Source organism: Thunnus maccoyii, chromosome 12 (genome assembly GCF_910596095.1).
Source record: "Thunnus maccoyii chromosome 12, fThuMac1.1, whole genome shotgun sequence".
Taxonomy (NCBI): domain Eukaryota; kingdom Metazoa; phylum Chordata; class Actinopteri; order Scombriformes; family Scombridae; genus Thunnus; species Thunnus maccoyii.
In genome coordinates this window covers 17438904-17458068 of record NC_056544.1, presented here as the reverse complement: position 1 = coordinate 17458068, position 19165 = coordinate 17438904, and the positions used below count along the sequence as shown (strand labels likewise).

At 40.6% G+C, this 19165-nt stretch overlaps 2 protein-coding genes across 4 annotated transcripts; one reads left to right on the top strand and one right to left on the bottom strand.

Moving 5' to 3' along the window:
• Positions 1 to 367: 367 nt before the first annotated feature.
• Positions 368 to 7744, top strand: gpaa1 (glycosylphosphatidylinositol anchor attachment 1). 2 transcript variants are annotated; one of them, XM_042429637.1, is made up of 13 exons: positions 368 to 478; positions 780 to 874; positions 1524 to 1703; positions 2328 to 2439; positions 2543 to 2690; positions 3207 to 3308; positions 3434 to 3630; positions 3737 to 3933; positions 4072 to 4225; positions 4432 to 4503; positions 4604 to 4797; positions 5671 to 5841; positions 6029 to 7744. In XM_042429637.1, exons 2-13 carry the CDS (start codon positions 801 to 803, stop codon positions 6270 to 6272), a joined length of 1845 nt encoding a protein of 614 aa, XP_042285571.1. In that variant the 5' UTR covers positions 368 to 478; positions 780 to 800; the 3' UTR covers positions 6273 to 7744. The 2 variants fall into 2 exon arrangements, with proteins under 2 accessions (XP_042285571.1, XP_042285570.1); XM_042429636.1 differs by having other exon boundaries at positions 4601 to 4797.
• LOC121909190 (ranBP-type and C3HC4-type zinc finger-containing protein 1-like) lies at positions 6836 to 18165 on the bottom strand. Of its 2 annotated transcripts, XR_006099380.1 has the most exons (10): positions 17685 to 18165; positions 14661 to 14835; positions 13929 to 14021; positions 13696 to 13837; positions 13494 to 13584; positions 13127 to 13412; positions 9764 to 9867; positions 8672 to 8773; positions 7348 to 8570; positions 6836 to 7303 (listed from the first exon to the last, which is right to left on the bottom strand). XR_006099380.1 is itself a non-coding variant. In XM_042429639.1 (9 exons), the coding sequence occupies exons 1-9, from the start codon at positions 17946 to 17948 to the stop codon at positions 8520 to 8522; spliced, it is 1308 nt and encodes a 435-aa protein (XP_042285573.1). In that variant the 5' UTR covers positions 17949 to 18165; the 3' UTR covers positions 6836 to 8519. The 2 variants fall into 2 exon arrangements, 1 of the variants encoding a protein (XP_042285573.1); XM_042429639.1 differs by having other exon boundaries at positions 6836 to 8570.
• Positions 18166 to 19165: the final 1000 nt, after the last annotated feature.

Below are 19165 nucleotides of genomic sequence, written 5' to 3'. Positions count from 1 at the left end.
CCTAAGTTGTATATATGAAATGTATTTCTTATTACTTTATGAAGCGCTTTGTAGCATTTGTGCTATAAAGTGCTATATTAATAATGATATACTGAATTAATAGCTGAAATGCATTGCTATTGCCATGCTATGCATTGCTAGTGCAATCACATGGAGACTCTGGATCACGTCTTTTTTCATCGTGTCAAATATACAAGACCAAGACAGCTGTTAAAGAATGAACTGGATCATAAAGGGATTGAATGCATTGACTTGAAAGCACTTTTTACAAATGACTGTCTTCATTTATCTACAGAGCATGGGTTTAATAACAAGGATTTAAGAACTATGTAATTCAACATTTGGTGGCGGTAGTGCTCTGAATGGTGGCAATTCGCTATTAAACAGGAAGAAGAAGAAGAAGAAGGTAGCCGGATATACTTGTTTGTATGAACCCCACCTCTGCAGGTGGCTCTGACCCACTGTATACTGGAAACCGGTATGTATTCACTTATATTCTGTAAAATAATACAAAACCAACCACTTAACTGTTAATAATTCAGCTCGTGTTTGCAGACGACAGCGCTTTAAAACGTTTTATGCTAGTTAGCGGCGGGCTAGCTGTCAGTAGAAATGTTAACTGCCCGTGCACAGAGGCATAGATGATGATATACATATAAATTACTGTAGATTAAACTCATAATATCCAGCACCGCGGGATTCAACCACAGTAACTTCTTGTTTATAACGACGTATTTTAATTGTATACTTTATAATCGCTGTGTTTGTTTGCTCTCCAGAGTCCATCACAGAACAACAAGATGGGGCTGCTGTCTGATCCAAACAGAAGACGGGCTTTGATCAGCCTGCTCACCCGCCTCAATGCCCCAATCTGGTGCCTTTTTTAAATCTGTACCCTTCAATACACTACATATTACGCGAGCTGCAACGATTATTAGTCGATTAGTCGATGGACAGAAAATGAATGAATGAATGTTTATGAGCCAAGTATGCAAGCATATAAAGAATGTGTTTTGGCATTTGTTCCCACAAATGCAACATAGAACAATACAAATATAACAAGAGTAAGGTAATAATAATAAACAAAGTAGTACTAACTTAATCGAAATATTTTAAATCTGTTTACAGAATGGAATAATAGTTGATGAAATGGGATACAAAACTTGAAATATTGGCTGTAAAAAGGAAATGTGAACTGCGCTATGGACCAAGAAATGGTGACAAGTGCAAAAATTAAATGTGACACATGCAATAAATAATTAAATTATGTAACTGTGGGGGTTGAATGTAATGTACAAGTCAAGTCTGACGAAATATATGAAAGTAACCAGTGCAGGGCTTTGGGTAACAGTCTAATCTGCATTTTTCAGAAAATAGTCGACAGATTAATCGATAATGAAAATAATAATAAGTTAGTTGCAGCCCTTTATTTTACACTTCATTCTAATGTGCACCTGTGCTTTTGCTTACAATTAATTTTGTCATTCCTCCTTCTCTCAACCATCCCTTCATGCACTTCACAGTGTGGTCTGCTACATGGCGGGTGTGGCCTGGTTCATGGGGTTGGCATTTGAGCCGTTCACTCTGCGGACGTACATGTCAGAGAACGCTATGGGTTCTACCATGGTGGAGGAGCGTTTTCCAGCCGGGGAGAGGGCACTGGCCACGGGCAGAGAGTTTGCAGCACATAAGAAGAAAGTAGGGTAAGCAACACAAGAGCTACAAAGAAAAATAATTGAGATCCCAGTTTGTGGAGAGTCCGTCCTGATTTGTGCAATATAAGGAGGGGTATTATGAACAATTAGCACAGTTTATTGTGCTAATTTTTCTGGAATTTTGGACAAATCTTTACACAATTACATGTTTTTTGAGCTTGTTAACAATACAAGTCTGGACACAGTTTGCTTATTCAGTACTATAAAATGAATGAATGAGTTTTTATTTTTGTCATACCATTAAAAAATAATCTGTCCCACATGCGATTACATGACACGCAATAATGCAAAATATAAATAACAACATTAGGTGATTGACATTCATGTTCCAAACAGAAACAAATTATTGCTGCAAACCACATACTGTATGTAATATGGGAAAAACATGCTTTACACAGAAAAACAAACAAACACAAAGAGTATAAAACATTTTTTTCTTAATGACTAGGCATTGTCCAAATACCCACATAGAGCAAAAATGTCCATTTCACAGAGAGTTTTCATAATTTCAAGATATCTCATAAGGAAGTAATCGTTTTTAGCCCAAGCCCAGTTGCATTTGCTCTTATGCCTCAAATCTGTGCAATAATATAATCAGTTGTTTCTCTGCAGTGGGATGCCAGTGGATTGGCTGGTGAGGACTATGCAGGCTCGAGGTCTGGAGGTGTTCACTCAGAGCTTCTCTCGCACTCTGCCCTTCCCTGATGAAAACAAAGAGAGATATGTGAGTTTGTGATGAAAGATGCATCAGATAACAGCCAACAAGCTGACTGAATTTAGTTTTTGTATATTCCCAGAGTTCATCTCACTCTCCCCTCTTCTTTCAGATGGTGAGAGGTACAAACGTATATGGGATCCTTCGTGCTCCTAGAGCTCCACGGACTGAAGCTCTGGTGCTGAGTGCCCCCTGCAGCCCCGGCGATAACAACAACCAGGCTGTGGGACTGCTGCTTGGTTTGGCACATTACTTCAGGAGTGAGTATAGAACATATAGCATATTATACCTGCGTGCAACACTGTAAATGTTAAAAGAATTTCTTCTCAATGACCTTTAAATGATGGAGACTGGATCCGAAATATCAAAGTTTAAGTTGAATTAATTTTCTTGTACAAGAAGGAGCGTTTCACAGTGCAACACACAAGTAGGGTTACAGAGAAAAAGGCTCATCATGGAGCATTCACAGTTAGTTTATATACCTTACAAATGGGCGTTTCAGCTTTCTCCTGATGTTTACAGACACATGCCACAGATAACACTTTCTCAGTTCTCTAATTGATGGCCAGCTGCGTTTGCTGTTTCTGCAACTTTGCAGAGCAGAACAAGAACATTCATCATGACTTGTAAAAACAGGAACACACATATAGTATGAGTTTAAGACATCTAATCACAGTTTAATCCTAATGTTTATAACAGTAAATATCACTGTGTTGGTGCATTTTATACCTGGCAGTTGCATTTCTTGGTTTACTGAGTGCTGTGTTCCTCGATAGATCAGATTTACTGGGCCAAGGATATCATATTCCTCGTGAACGAGCACGATCTGATTGGTATGCAGGCGTGGCTGGAGGGCTACCACCACACCAACACTACAGGTGATCCGCTGCTTTCTTACAAAACACATCAACAAGTATCCCTTTCTTCATATACATCAGTGGTCAACACCATGCAGCCACTGTCTTGCAGAACATATTAAAAACAACTGGATTGGTTCCTCCAGGTATGGACTGGTCTCCTCTTCAAGGCCGTGGTGGTTCAATCCAGGCAGCCCTGTCTCTGGAGCTCAGCAGTGATGTCATCACCAGTTTGGACGTGGTACTAGAGGGTCTCAACGGTCAGCTCCCCAACCTGGATTTAGCCAACCTCTTTTATGCTTTCTGTCAGAAGATAGGGGTCCTTTGCACTATCCAGGGCAAGGTAAACACAACAGCTACAACTTAGCACATTTTCTTTTCTGTTATATTTGTGGTGAGCAGAATGCCCAGTTAGTTGAGTAACATTTAGCTTTTCTCTGTTTCTGTAGCTGCAGAGGAATGACTGGGACAGTGTGTCAGGCTACAGCCACGCAGTCCAGACCATGATGATGATGGTAATGAAGCAGGCCAGTGGGCGGCCCTGGGGAGACCATGGCCTCTTTCTGCGCTACCACATTGAGGCTGCCACCCTCAAAGGCATCAACAGCTTCCGCCAGTACAAGACTGATGCCACCACTATTGGAAGGTCAGAGCAAGTTTATGCTTTTTATATATATGTATATGTTTTTTTTTGTTTGTTTTTTTTTTAAAAATCTCACCCTCACCCCATATGTTGTCACTTAATTACTACTTTTCTTTTTTTGTCCTAATGAATATCCTCCAGGCTCCTGGAAGGAATGTATCGTAAGCTGAATAACCTGCTGGAGCGCCTGCACCAGTCCTATTTCTTCTACCTGATGCCATCGCTCTCTCACTTTGTCTCCATTGGTTACTACATGCCAGCGTTTGGCCTGCTCGCTGTTATCCTGCTGCTTCGTGTATCCTTCCACTATTATTTCACAGTCATCAGTTAGATTTGATAAAAAATGAAACAGGAAAAAGCTAATTAATAGAAATTGACGTGTTTAGACAGACATGATAGCAGCCCAGGGTATAGTATAATTGATTACATATTAACTGCATAATTTTTACAGTCCTATTGATATATACTTAATTGTCAGTTTTGCCCTTGACTATGATACAGGCCTTAGACCTTTGGGTTCAACTGGCAACTCCACCACCAAGAACAGAAGATGGAGTCGCTGACATCGAGCAGGTTAAACACACACGCTACAACAAACGCACCAGACATTAAACTGTTCATCTGACTTGCGACTTAAGTCAGCGATTTAATCAAAACTCTTTCCTCAAAGCAGTCCAGTCCAGGAGTGCTGTCTGTGTTGACTCCTCTGGTGATCAGCCATCTGACCGGAGTAGCTCTGTACACGCTGCCGATCCGGTTTCAGGAGATGGCAGTGGAACACTTCCCGGTGTCTGAGACTGAGGCTGTGGTCCTCACGGCTATCGCTGTTTACACCGCAGGACTGGCTTTACCTCATAACACACACAGGTCACTGCCCACACCTGCAACACTGACTCACATGTTAGATATCTTTTTCTTCTTCTATTGTATAGTATAAATGTTGTCTTTTCATGGTTTTAAAGGCAGCTTCACATGTTGATGTGAAATTCTGAATAGAGTGCTGTAAAAAACTCTTTCTTTACCCACTTATCCACATGATAATGACTTTTTCACAGATATATTATCACCTAAACCTTAGGATTAAATATTGTGTTAAACTCATTCTTGCATCCAAAATGGTCCAATCACCAATATTCAAAAATGTTGATTTGATTTTATAAACATCACCTCGCTCAGCTTTTACAAAATCTAGAGTATGACTGGGGGAAAAAAAACCTGCTAAAAATAACCAAATCATAAAACATTTGATATTCAGTTAAAGAAATGAGGAAATATTCACATTTGAAAGGCTGCAATCAGAGAATTTGGACATTTTTTTTCTTAAAAAATTACTAAAAACAATTAATCAATCATCAAAACACTTGACGATTAATTTTCTGTCGACTAATCAGTTAATTGACTAGTCGGAGCTCTACAAGCCACTACTTTTTGTGATTTTTTTTTGTTTTGTTCTCCATTGCTCCCCCTCAATGTCTTGACAAGCAGCTACATTGAACTATTGATATCTGGCTTAGCTGCAGCATAACAGCATATTCAACAAGGTTTTTAATGTTGATTTTAAAGCTTATTTCTTCCATTTTGATATGTTTGAAAACATAAATAAAATAAATGTCTCTTCCTTTTTTATGTGATGACATGCTATTAAAAATGTGCAGAGGAAAAAAAAGGAATCATGTGACACTGTCTTTGAGGCCTCCGCTGTAGGAACCACTATTAAGTGTCATGTTGTGTTTGTTGCAGACTCCTGTCAGGTGAGGGGACGGAGCAGGGCTGGAGAGTCCTGAAGCTGGTCGCCGTGCTGTACCTGGCTGTGTTGCTGGGCTGCACCGCCCTCATCAACTTCTCACTGGGCTTTATCCTGGCTCTCACCCTGGTGCCTGTGGCTGCCTTCGTCACACCCCACGTCCCAAAGTAATACACTCGCACAGACATATACAACAACTTAATGAAATCAGTGAATTACTTGAAGTCAGTGAGTTACTTGTTTATGGTATTAATTGAATTGATAAACTTCTTCGGCTTTTTCACTAAGTAAAAATGTCCTAGAACGCACCATCTGCCAGTAAACTAAAACCTCACTCTCTTCTTCTCCGCTCAGGGTTCTGTCAGCCTTCATCATGGTCATCCTCAGCCCAGCTTGCACTCTGCTCTTTTCAGTCTTCCTCTACCAAGAGCTGCTGGAAGTGCCCGTCAGCTTCCAAGATGGTTGGTTGCTCTACCTGTCAGTCATCTCGCAGGGCATCCTGGACCACTTCCTCTACGGTTCTCTGGTTTACCCGCTAGTAGCCCTGCTGGTCTATCCTTGTTGGCTGCTTTTCTGGAACATCCTCTTCTGGAAGTAGGTGCCAGTCCTGCAGGACCACTGAAGGCATTGTTTCTCAGGTTTGTCTTCACCGGGGGAATGTGAAGATGACAGTTAAATCCACTGGAGTGATTGGAAAAGAAGAAGAGGAATGTCTGTAGTTGATTTGGGAAGGATGCTGTGACTCCCTTTTTTTTGGACATTTTGTTGATATTACAATATTAACTCCCAAGTATTTTATTCCAAAGCTTTGGAGGATTTCTGAATGAACAAAACCATTTTTTAAACAAAGCAAAATGGACTGATTTGTTCTTTAATATCAGTCTTACAGATGCATAAATGCATAAAGGAAGAAGAGACTATCTTTTCCCAAGTAACTATAAATGTCATGTTGGTTTGTTTTCTGTAATAACTGCATTTGGTTTAAGGTTTAAAGATTTTTGTTTGTGGTACATAAAGAAAAAATACTGCACTTTTTATTTTACGTCTTTTATCAGGCAGGATGGTAATGATGGAAGTAGAGCTGCAACGATTAGTTGATTAATCGATTAGTCAATCCACAGAAAATTAATCAGCATCTATTTTGATAATTGATTAATCGTCGGTCATTTTCTGATAAATGGCAAGCGTTTCAGCTCCTCAAATGCGAAGATTTACTGCATTTCTTTGTCATACACAATAGTAAACTTAATAAATTTGGGTTTTGGACTGTTAGCCACAAAAAAAACAAGATACAGGATGTCACCTTTGACTGTCATTTTTCACTATTTTGACCAAACAGTTAATCAGTTAATTGAGAAAATAATCAGGAAATTAATCGATAATAGAAGGAAGAAGTTTAGACAGTACAAACATGGTAACTGGAACTGGAAACTGGTAAAAAGCTGGTTGGTAGTATGTCTCTTTCAAGACGTCTGTACATCTGCATCTGTCGAACAAGCCGTCGCTGCATCGCCATATTTTTATACTTGTTTTGATAACTTTGTTTGAAACATGTTTATTTCTTATTTATAAATGCCAAAATAATAAAAGACTGAAAAAGTTTGGATCCCCGTGTTTTCAAGCATAACGCTTACATCACATTACCGCACTTGATCTGATAATGAACACAGAACATTCATCCTAAAACCAAAGACACTAATATCCACTCAATTCAAGAACCTTATATTAGTCATTGAATAAATAATTTACACATAGATTTCATGTAAATTAAAATTTGCATTGAGTCATGGATCATTAAAGAAGTTCAGTGATCAACCACTTAAAAATAGCAATAGATGTGAATGGAAAGTAGTTTTACTGGAAGTTAGTCTTTGCATTTATAACCCTAAAACACTATACAATAAAATCCAATATATCTACGCTATAATTAAAGCACTGTGCAGAATAAATTCATCTGTGCCTTGAAAACCTGCTGTACAACTACAAGTTGATAAATAGACATGACATGATTTGTTTCATTATGTTTATTCAGCTAATGCAATTTTTTTTTTTTTTTTTTTTTTTTTTTTTTTACAGTATTATGTACTGAAAACAGATCATTCCATTGCTGTCACAGCTGAGAGGGAATCGAGTAAGATTAGATCAACTGCTAAAATGTACATCAATTACTCAATGCATCTTGTTAAAAATAATACACTTAATACAATGTTATAAAAAAATAAAAGCACTTGACAACCCTGTAAACTTGACATACCTTCTCATCTCCAACACGGCTTTTTCAAAAAAAACAAACAAAAGTCCCAATATTTTGGCACCAACAGATGACGCACTAGCAAACAGATCAGGGTATTGCACAAGGCTTCACCTTTTCTCTAACTTCACAGTTGGCAGAAACTGAAAGCCTGACATTCCCTCATCTTCGGCTGAAATCAAATATAAAGAATTAACATGTCCATCTCCCCTAAAATAAATATTAGGCCGTCCGTGTTGTTTGCTCCGCGCACACACACACACACACACACACACACACACACACCATTTAAAATAAATAAGAAAGAGATCTGGCCAAATTCATATGTATGTCATGGTCATGTCATGTCCGTATAAATGGTTAAAGCTGACTCTGTCTGCAGTTCATTGCCCGAGCCGTGCAGCTCTGTGTCATGCTACAGTGCTTTAAACGCTCCAGTCGTCAGCAGCCAGCCAGCCGTCGGGACTCTCAGTGCACTGGACAGTCTTTATATGAGTATGTTGTCGACATGTACGACAGAATTAGCATCTTCACCCTGTGTGTGTGTGCGAGTGTGTGTGTGTGTGTAAGTGTGTGAAGGATGATGATGGGCAGTCAGCTGCTGCTTAAACCGGGCTCTCCTCGGTCCTCTCTCCTTCCTTTTTCCTTTGTGAGAGAAGAGGGGATGAAAAAGAGATGATTGTCATTGAAGGGAAATGTTAAGAAGAGTATGACAAAGGTGCTGACTGTGAGATACAACGCAGTACCTGCTGGATGCAGGACGTATCCGGTCTGGCTGTAGCACAGATTTCGCAGCCTGGACGGGAGGGCTTGTTGATGAAAGTGCATGAGGGACAAGCCCACTCTGTCTGCAGGGAAGATGTGAAATGATAACAAATGAACAATTTACCCAAACTCAGACTAGCTAAAACAGTTTTTCAGTCTCTTTGTATGTGCAGTTTGACAGTTTAAAAAGGTATGTTGAACACTGGCGTTCACTTAGCTTGACACTATTATTGGATGTCTACAGGATCAAGTAGCTGCTCCATTCAAGAGCAGGGAAACACACGGTGTTCAGTGTTGAGGTTGTATATTGTTACCAAATTTTCATAAAAATTATGTGTAAGTATGTACGATTACATTATTGTTGGGAACTACATTCTCCAAAGATATGCATATTTCTGTTTATCCAACATGTCCGTGCGTGTGTGTAAATAGGAAGTTGAGTCAAAAATAGGGCAGTAATCATTATCATTTTATGTGACAATCAGTTACTCGGCCTATAAAACATCGGAAAACTGTAAAATCACAATTTCCTACAGCCCAAGGTCATGTGATCAGATGTCTTGTTTTGTCTAACAAACATATTTACTACAGTATTAAGACGAGGAAAATCGGCAAATTCTCTCATTTAAGAAGCTGAAACTATCAAACATTTGGCATTTTTGCTTGATGGTTAATCAATTATTGAAATAGTTGCTCATTAATGTTCTAAATTAAATGAATTGATTGACTAATTGTTGCAGCTCTAGAATTCATATCCAATTTCTGTGTTAGCTAATGGTGAAATAGCAAATATATAATATGTAAATTATAACATATGGTTTAGTTAGGTCAGAAATGAATCTTTGGAAAAGTTCAGGGATCTCACTGCTTTTGAGCTCAAGTGCTACTTAAATCTACAAACATTCCCACCACTAGTTCAAGATAAACTATGACAAGCGCTAAGGTTGAGCATACTATTAAACTGCACACGGAGACAAAGACTATTAAGGATGCATCCATTCATTTGTCTTACTCTGGATAAGTTTACTCTCACTGTGTGTCAACTGTCGTAACAATGCAGACCAGTGACATACCTGAGTTTTACTGGCTTTGTTGGGTTTGTCATTCAGTTGCAGATTCTCAATGTCGAGGACATCTTTAATATCACCTGGTCTATCGCTTCCTCCACCTGTGCTCCCTACAGTTGACAAAAACAACGAAAAAGGTTTTTACAGTTTCAACATAGAACATGAATGAAGTTTTACAGATTTTCAAACAATGCTATATTTTCAGACTTTTAGGTCTTCAATAAACATAAATCACTGAGAAAACACGGACTCTACTACACTGATTTTATACATAATTGCTGAATTTTAGAGGTCAGAAAGTAACTAGAGAAGTTAGCTTAACATAAATGAATAATAATAATAATAATAAACTTTATTTGTATAGCACCTTTCATACACAATGCAGCTCAAAGTGCTTCTTTGAGCTGCATTGTGTGTGTGTATATATATATATACACACACACACACACACACACACACACACACACACACACACACACACATACATATAGATAAACAAATAAATAATTGAGAACATTAACAGGAAGAATAAAAGGAGGCAAACAAGAAAAGATAGAGAGATAGTGCATTACATTAAAACAGAGGAGACAGCTAAAAATCTTAAGTAAAAGACATAATCATTCATGAATAAGAATACAAATGCCTTAGAGTAGATTAAAATGTTTGAGTATATGATATGGTGTAAAAGTCATATTATAGAAAGGCTCGGTTAAAAAGATATGTTTTTAAGCATCGTTTAAAGCTTTCAAGAGAGACTGCTTCTCTAACGTCTTTCGGTAAGGTGTTCCAGAGTTTGGGAGCGTTATTGAAAAAAGCTGCATCTCCAATTTTCTTTTGGGAAAGTATATGGATCTCAAGCAGTCCTGCAGAGGATGATCTAAAGGATCGTGAGGGAGCATAAGGAATCAGGGAGTCTTTGATGTAGCTCGGCCCTGACCCATTGAGAGCTTTAAAAACGAGTAACAGGACTTTGAAGTTGATTCTGGAGGACACAGGGAGCCGGTGTAGGCTAGCCAAGACTGGAGTGATGTGTTCTCTCTGTTTTGTTTTTGTTAATAGTCTGACCGTGGAGTTTTGAATGAGTTGTAATCTTTCAATTGGCCCTTTAGGAAGTCCTGTAAAAAGTGCATTGCAATAGTCTAATCTACTTGAAATAAAAGCATTAATTAGTTTTTCAGCATCTTGTTGAGTCAGGAATGGTTGAACATTGGCAATATTTCTGAGATAAAAGGATGCTGTTTTAGTCACTTTAAATGGGATTTGAAGCTTAATTCAGAATCTAAAATGACTCCTAGGCTTGTTACCTCTGATTTGATTAAGGGAGTCAGGTTGCCAAGTCTTTTAAAGATCTCATCCCTTTTTGCTTTGGGGCCAATTAATAAGATTTCTGTTTTTTCCTCATTTCATTTCAAAAAGTTATCACTCATCCATTTATTGATTGCAGACAGACAGGCAGTCAGAGAGTTTAGAGCAAGTGGATTGCTTGGTTCTACGGATATATATATAAAATTCCACATAGTTGTGGAAGTTAACATCATGTTCTCTGATGACATCACCTAGCAGAAGCATATATAGTGAAAATAGCAGAGACCTGAGGCAGCTCCCTTGTGCAACACCAGAAGTTATGTCATATTTTTCTGACACATGTTCCCTAAAACTAATGAAAGATTTCCTTCCTGTGATGTATGCCTGGAACCAGTTTAAAACGCAGTCTGAGTCACAGTCGCAGTTTGTGATGTTGGAGAATTTTCTCATTTTTGCCAGCTGTCCACAAGGTTGCCTGCAGAGGTCACCAGGTGTTCTAACAATTTTACCTCTGATGGCTGTGATTTTATTGTGAAAAAATTTGGCGAATTCCTCACATTTGAGGGAAGAGGCTTGGGTAAGAAGTAGGAGCAGGGTTTAACAGTCTGTTAATGGTAGAGAACAGTATTCTGGGATTGCTGCTGTTTTCTGAGATGATTTTGGAAAAATAGAATCTTCTTGTAGTGCGTACAGTGTTGTTATAGGTAACCAAGTTTTCTTTGTAGATTGCACGGTGGACCTCCAGTTGAGTTTTCAATTGCGACTGCCGGCGAGCTGTATCGTTTGATCCCACATGGACTATCATTCGCCTAATAGAGGACGGGAGTGAGTGCAGTAGACCTGGTAACTTATCCAGGATGACCAGGACCGTGGCCCCAGGAAAGCAGTGTGTGGTTGAGTTGAAGGAACGGAGATGGGTGCAGGAGCCCGCCGTGGGGCTGGGGTAAAGTGCGGTATGGAGCGGCGAGCCCTGGTGCGAGTGGAGAGCTCATGTATGGCTGAATGAGGGATCGGAGGCGACGAGCTGTGGGGCCCACGGAGCGGCAAAGGGGATGGGGGAGAAGACTCTGCAGGCAGAGGAGGAAAGTCATTCTGGTCGAGGAGGTCGTACTTGTGTTTGAGCTGGATGCTATAGTTAAGGGGTGCACGGGAGGAGTGCCTCCCTCTCCTGCTGTGCGCACCAACCAAGGACCAGGGCTCGTGATGTGATGGAGTGGAGCTGATCAGGTTTTTAGGCTTAGCCCCGAGCTGCATCCATGACTCTCCGGGGACGGTGACTGGGGCGTCAGCAGCAGGACAGGTAGCTGTGGGATCAGGCACTCGGGTACATATCATGTCACTCTGAAGTCATCATATTTAGAATTTGGTTAGAAATGTTTTGCAGTCACTAACTGACTGAAGTCTCTACTTCACAGACATCACCTGACACTTAACTCTCGTGATGTTCTACCAAGTTTCACGCATTGCTTGTTTCATGGACTTTTTGCCTTCTGGTTCTTCAGCAAGTGAATCACATGATCAGGTTGACTGAGGTCAGGTGACTGAATTGGCCAGTCAAGAACATTTTACTTTTATGTTTAGGATCACTGACCTGTTGTGTTGTCCTAAACTGCAGAGCTAATAGGGATGTAAACACCTTAAAAAACTGACAGCTCTAAGCACTGCGTTATGCTAGAAAACGTCTGAGGGCAAAAGTGTTTATAGTTGTTCCAAACAGCCACACTCAAAGGCAAGGTGAAAAGCCGACTGCCACGGAGAAGAGGGAGACGCAATAATGGTTTGAATATGGGGGTAACGGCACACATTTCTGGAGAGCTGGAAGAGAAAAGTTCAAACCCTGCTTTACTGTGTCACCTCCGCACGATTGTTGGGTTTTGAAAGTTACAGAAATTGTCAGATGTAGGGGTTCCCCAAGCTGTTCACCCATCCTACAAGCAGTTCTGATGGAGTATACTGTCACCTTAAGTCAGTGCTTTAACCACGATTCATGTAAAATCCAATGCACTGCTGTAGAACAAAACTACAACTCTCTCTGTGACTGTGAGGAGGATGTGCGGAACTCACCCTGGTTGTTGTGGGGTAGTCTTGAAGGCAGGGTGCTGTACCCTCTCCAGTCTTGGGAGGTGGGACCGTTGCCCGGGGGAAGAGGCGGGGCGAGGAGGGCGCTCTCCAGGTCCTGCTGGAACAGCTGGCGGGTAATGCGGGCTTGGCGGGCAGAGATCAGATAGAGGTACGCTGTGTCTCCGTCCTTCTGCACGCCGTAGGACGCCAGTGACCTTGGCTCTGTGCACAAGCACTGACCAATCACCCAGCGCTGCACGCGAGGGTGGAAACCATACTCTAGAAACACCTGACAAAGAAGTGTGGAGGTTATCAGTGGAGCTGCAAACGTGCTATGTTTGTTTTACTGCTGGTTAATCGCTTTTCTAACCTGTTGCTTCAGTGCAGCCACAGTCATGTAGGGAAAAACTTTCACTGTGACGCAACAAGATGACGAAACATCCTCCACAACTACAGATAAACTGTAAGATAGATATGGTGTTATAAGTTGCACGTGAACTGTAACGTCATAGACTAATCAGTCACTGTGACCTTTACTGAATCCTCCGCCGCCAACACTTTTCAATCCTCACCTGATCTCTCCGTCTGCGTAGTTCTTTTCAGACAGCTGAATTGTCAGCCCCGCTTTTTGCCGAGCCAGAGCAGATGCGTGCTGTGAAGCGGCTTGAGCGTCACCCGCTTCAATCGCCCTGGCGAGCTCCAAGCAGAGCTCCTCTGAAACAAAGAGGTGACGATCGTAAGTGACAGTTTGAGAGCGCGTAAGAGAACGGGGAGAACATATGGCGGTAAGCAGAGATATACCCACCGGTGAGAGGCAGCGAGGCTGAGCTCCACTGCTCCATAGCTGCGGTCGTGTTCGGCTGACCGCCGTCTGATTCGTATGTGTTAATATTTGCAACTGTCGGAGGAGAGATGACAAACAAAAGTGGAACAAAAGTGCTTTAAAACATGTGGGTGTCAACACACACCGATATCAACTGATATCAGTGTTTAACCTTGCTGCCCAATATACGTATCAGCAAAACACTTTAATTCTTTAAGACATACAAATGTCCATGTTCACAGTCACAACAAGAAACTACACTGACAGTTTCTTGTACCAACCGAGCAAAGGACACTTAACATCCCCCAAACCTCAGCCATAAAAAATCTAATAGACAATGATGAAGAGTCTGAAGAGTTAAAGGTACAATTTATATCTGAGGACACCAACGTCCTTCCAATTTTTAATGCACTTGCAGACAAAAAGTGGTGTGTCTTTAAACTTTTCACATAGATCTATATCTTATTAGTGTATCCATTTCCATCTGAGGCCAGATTACTGCTTAAAGAAAAATGACCTGAAAGCAGTGAAATCTAGAGTTGAAGAAAATCAGTGTCATGTTGTGAATATAAATATCTCATTTATATAATCTATGTTGGAAAGTGATAAGAACTACTACTTTTTTCACTTCACTGATCAAGCACATGTCACAAAAAAACAAATGGTTCATAGACAAAGCAGGTCAAAGAATAAAGAAAACGATGTCGAACTGACCTCGATGTGCCTCTCTTAGTGATGACATCACCACCGTGGCCCATTCTTCGGCTTCCCGGTCGCAGCGGAAGTTAAAGCGGATGCAGTCGTGTGGCGGAGCGGCGAGACGCATCTCGTGGCAGCGAGGGGATTTGACCTCGTACTGCACCGAGCGCAGGTCGAACTCTGCGATGAACTGAGGGTGAAAAAAACAACAACAACAAAAGAAATCAAATCATCATTTTGTTTTGTTTACATTCAAGGGCCTGGTAAATTAGGGCAGCCTTGAAAATTTTGTAAATACACTTATTTGCTATGTAAATACTCATGATCTTTTCTTAATTAAGCATTAAATTTGCAATATGCAGATTCAGAATGCAGGAGTAATCTAGATGAGAAAAAGGAAATAATCCCCTGATATATGGCAAAAAAAAAAGCGAAGTGAAATCATGGTTCTGACAGAAAAAGACTTCATAAATGAGTGAGTTTGGCAGCACAAGGATTTCACAGCTTAATCTCTCACATTCACTGTGACAATGGAGGGAATCATCAGGGCACCAAAGTCTGTTGTGGGTAGACAAAGGCAGAGGGATGAGAAGAGGGATTTGCCTCCTGCCAAAGAGTGTATACACACACTCCTCCAATATGACTGTGTACAAAAAGTGTGCCAGCTCAGACACACGGGCTGAAAGAAGCTAGGATCAAAGGAGAACCATGCAAATCAAGAAGCGTCTCAATTGTCGAGGGGAAACCTGTCTGGTTTGAGATTCTACCAAGATGACAAGCCTGTCTGACTTTAGGAAAACGTCACATAGTGAACTTGACAGACAAAGGACAGATTCACACGTTAAATGAGGATGCGGTGGGACAGACAGAGTGCAAAGTAAGGTCAACTTCAATACCCCATAATACTGAAAGAGGGCAAACACCTCATTCTTGTACTGAAATGTCAGTTGAGTTCCCCTGTGTCTGAGCAGAGCAGCACTGTATGAGAACGGTATTACCTTAATGTATTTAACCAGAGCAATCTAATTTGCAAAAGGAAAACTAGACATTAACAGTGTACAGACAAAGCATTTAGAATGTAAAGCACTTACTTTAGCAACTGAGTGTCTAATCTACTACAATAAAGCCAGCTTGGAACAAAGTGACACCAAGAAAAAACAGATTTGGTACAAAAGCAAAAACAAAAAACAGGGGAAAGCAAGAAATGCAGACCACAACGGCTCTACAGTAGAAGTCGAACATGTGGTTGTGACTCAAACCAGAACTGAAACAATTAATCAATCAGTTGATTGAAGTCAATTATCAAGCAAAACTCTAGTTCTGGTTCCAGCTGCTCAAATGCGAGGATTATCTTTTCTGTTTTGCATGATTGTTGATAAAAATATATTTGTGTTTTGGGTGATTAGTCGGAAAAAATGAGTATGTGTGTGAAGACGCATGCTGGGTGCGAGACATTTTCCGTATTTTCTGACATTTTATAGACTAAACAATCAATCAACAGATTAATCAACAATGAAAACGATCATTAGTTGCAGCCCTGACTCAAATGAGGATGACAGTTCCAGTTATTACATCATCTTGTCCTAACTAGAGCTCCTGCCTAACATTTTTAAACCAGTTTAACACAACAGCTGATTGTTTAAGAGCTAACATGCTGTAATTCTCATTATATAGATGTTGGATGATTGAAAAGTGGAGAGAAAACTCATCACTGTTGGAGAAAGTTTGCTTTTATTTATGTAGTAGAGACACACTAGAGAGGCCGGCAGGAAACGCGGGGGTGTCCAGCAAAGTTGGAGCTGCGGACATGAGACCCTCAGGCCACTGTGACACCTTAAAGAATGAATGTTTGATATGATATGTATGTTGTTACCTAAATCAAGAGTTTATCCTCTCAAACGAAGCTTCTCAGGCTCTACTTTCCTCAGTCTCAGCTGTGCTTTAAGCTGGAAATCATTAAGCACGTTAATGAAGCTTTGTGCTGTTGATGAAGATGAACTTCTTCACTAATGCGCAGGTTACCCAGTTCTTGCTTTGTGATTTGAACAACTGGCTTTGTAAAACAGTTAAAACCAAGCAAAAGCTGAGGTGGTGGAAAAGCATAACGAAAGTGGGTGTGCGGTGTGCCATGACTTGTTTTTGAGCTCCACACCGTTATTTATATCTCTGTGTAATTGTTTCATTATCGCATAGAAAAGTTTCTATTCACCCCCCTCCATCCCCTCCCTCCTCCCTTCCATCTGAATGCTGCGATACTGTCACCGCTATCACACTGCACACATCTACAATTTTTCGTGCTTGAATGTCTAATCTCAGTTTTTCCAGGTTTCATAGTCTCATGTTTATCCGGTAAGAAGGAATGATTAATGACTGCGGTGTCAAAAAGTCCCTCTTGTTGTTACCCTGCCCATGCTTGAATCATCTAACATAGAATCTGAAGGGATGAAGAAAGACTCCTAACCAGATAGTGACAGATGAAATACTGTGAAATACTTTGCATTAAGACCAGCATCTGTTAACCACTATGAGAAGCTGAAGGATTTCCCCCATGATGCTGTTAATAATTTCAATAAAACTGAATGTGTAAAGACAGAAAATGAAAGTGAAACTAAAAAACCCCTCTTGGCTACAGTGGTTGTAACCCCCTAAACAGCAATGTGAGGCTTTTAACACAACATATAGCCTAGTGTATGTAAATTAAAACTATCTAGGACTATGATGGAGTTATTGTGAGATGAGTAGAGTAAAGAGATATAATAAGACTTTCAGATATGAGTGGCGGATATGTCTTATGAGTGATCTTTAATGTCAGTTTTGGGTGATACTGTAGGTGCTTGCAGAGTGAAGTCTGGTGCAGTTTCAACCACAAATCTGAATCTGTGGAGCTGCATGTATCGGGGTGAGTGGTGAATAAAATGGCGTGTATAGGCCCCAAAAATAAATATTGTCCAGTAAGGTGGTTCATGATAAACATATCTAAGCAGATTAATGCAGCACACACCCTGTAAAACACTCAGGTGTGTGTGTGTGAACTCTCACCACGCTGCGGTTTCCGCTCGTATCTCGCAGCGCCAGTCGGAACTCTCCGGCCCGGCTCGGGTCCATGCTGAGCTGTAGGCGCAGAGCCTCGCTGCCCGCTCCGGGGAGACACAGGGGCCGGATCCCGGAATGACATACCGACACCCGGACCGACATTAAAACTGTACTGCAGCAAGCCGTCGGCGCAGGGCCGCCGCATGCAGCCTGTTGGGACGATGCAGGGACCGAGGCTGGAGGAGCCCAGCCGCCCGAGCTGAGTGCCATGTCGCTGGGGGGGAGTGAGGGCGTCTGAAGCCCCGCGGCAGGTGTTACTGCCGCCCGCCGCTTCTGGTCGGTTTATACGGTCCACCAGTGTTTGAAGAGAGCGCGTTTCTTCGCGGGCAGGTCGTGGTTGTCTCCCCGCCTCGCAAATTCTTCCATATCTACCGGACCCGAGCAGCAGCAGACATTGAGCGAAAGAAAAACAAAACAGGAAGCTGAGCTGTACGTCTCTTATTTATCTCCGTCCAGAAACCTGGCCGTGGAACATCCGATCTCACGACATGCACCAAAAAATGACATTTATGATAATGAAAATAATGTAGTTTTTCAAATATAAGGAAATAAAAAGACACAAACGTAAAAAGATTTTTTATAATATTTTATTTTATTAGCAAGAAAAACTGCCTCAGTTTTCTGCGGTCCCACACAATGAGGACAAAAGCAATAAAACAGCACAAAAGCAAACATTCAGCAATAAAAGAAATAAATTAAACACCTTCCACAGATATAGGTGCAAAACAGCATCATTTATATTGTAAAACAGGGGTTACACAAAATTTCAAGAACTTAGATGAGAGGCTGGTGGGTGACTTCTGTTTCACTTTTATATCTCAAATAATATAACACTAGTGTAGTGTAGTGGGATTGCTGCATATGACAACCTGCATGGCACACGCAAAACACATTTTTACAGTAAATCTCACAATGACAGGATCTGTTTTAAGCCAACTCAACAATAACACCAAATTAATTTGATTTGTGTCCCCTATGTGTACTTAATATCTGTGTATCTTTTCAAATATATACATTAATATAGTATACAGATCAAATCTGTGACATAATTTTGATGGTTATAACCTCTAATGTAAACCAGGCAGACTGATACATTAGTGGTTAAGGTCTGAGAGAAGGATGCATGTAATTTCAGCCAGGTATCAAGCACAGTCAGGACTACAAGTTAATTTCAAATGAAGTAGTTCATTTTTATACAGAAAGTAAAACAAAAGTGTTAGAAAATGAGTAAAGGGATAAAATAAAATAGCACACTGCCATCAGCAGGTTGCTCCTATATTGTCTGTTAATAAAGCACGTATTATCACATTTCTTCCATGTGTATATTTAACTAGAAATCCTATCTATATGCTAATAATTGAACTTGCAAAAAGCTGGGCAGTGAGACTCAGCTCAGCTCATCACAGTAGCTGCTCTGATCAGACAGT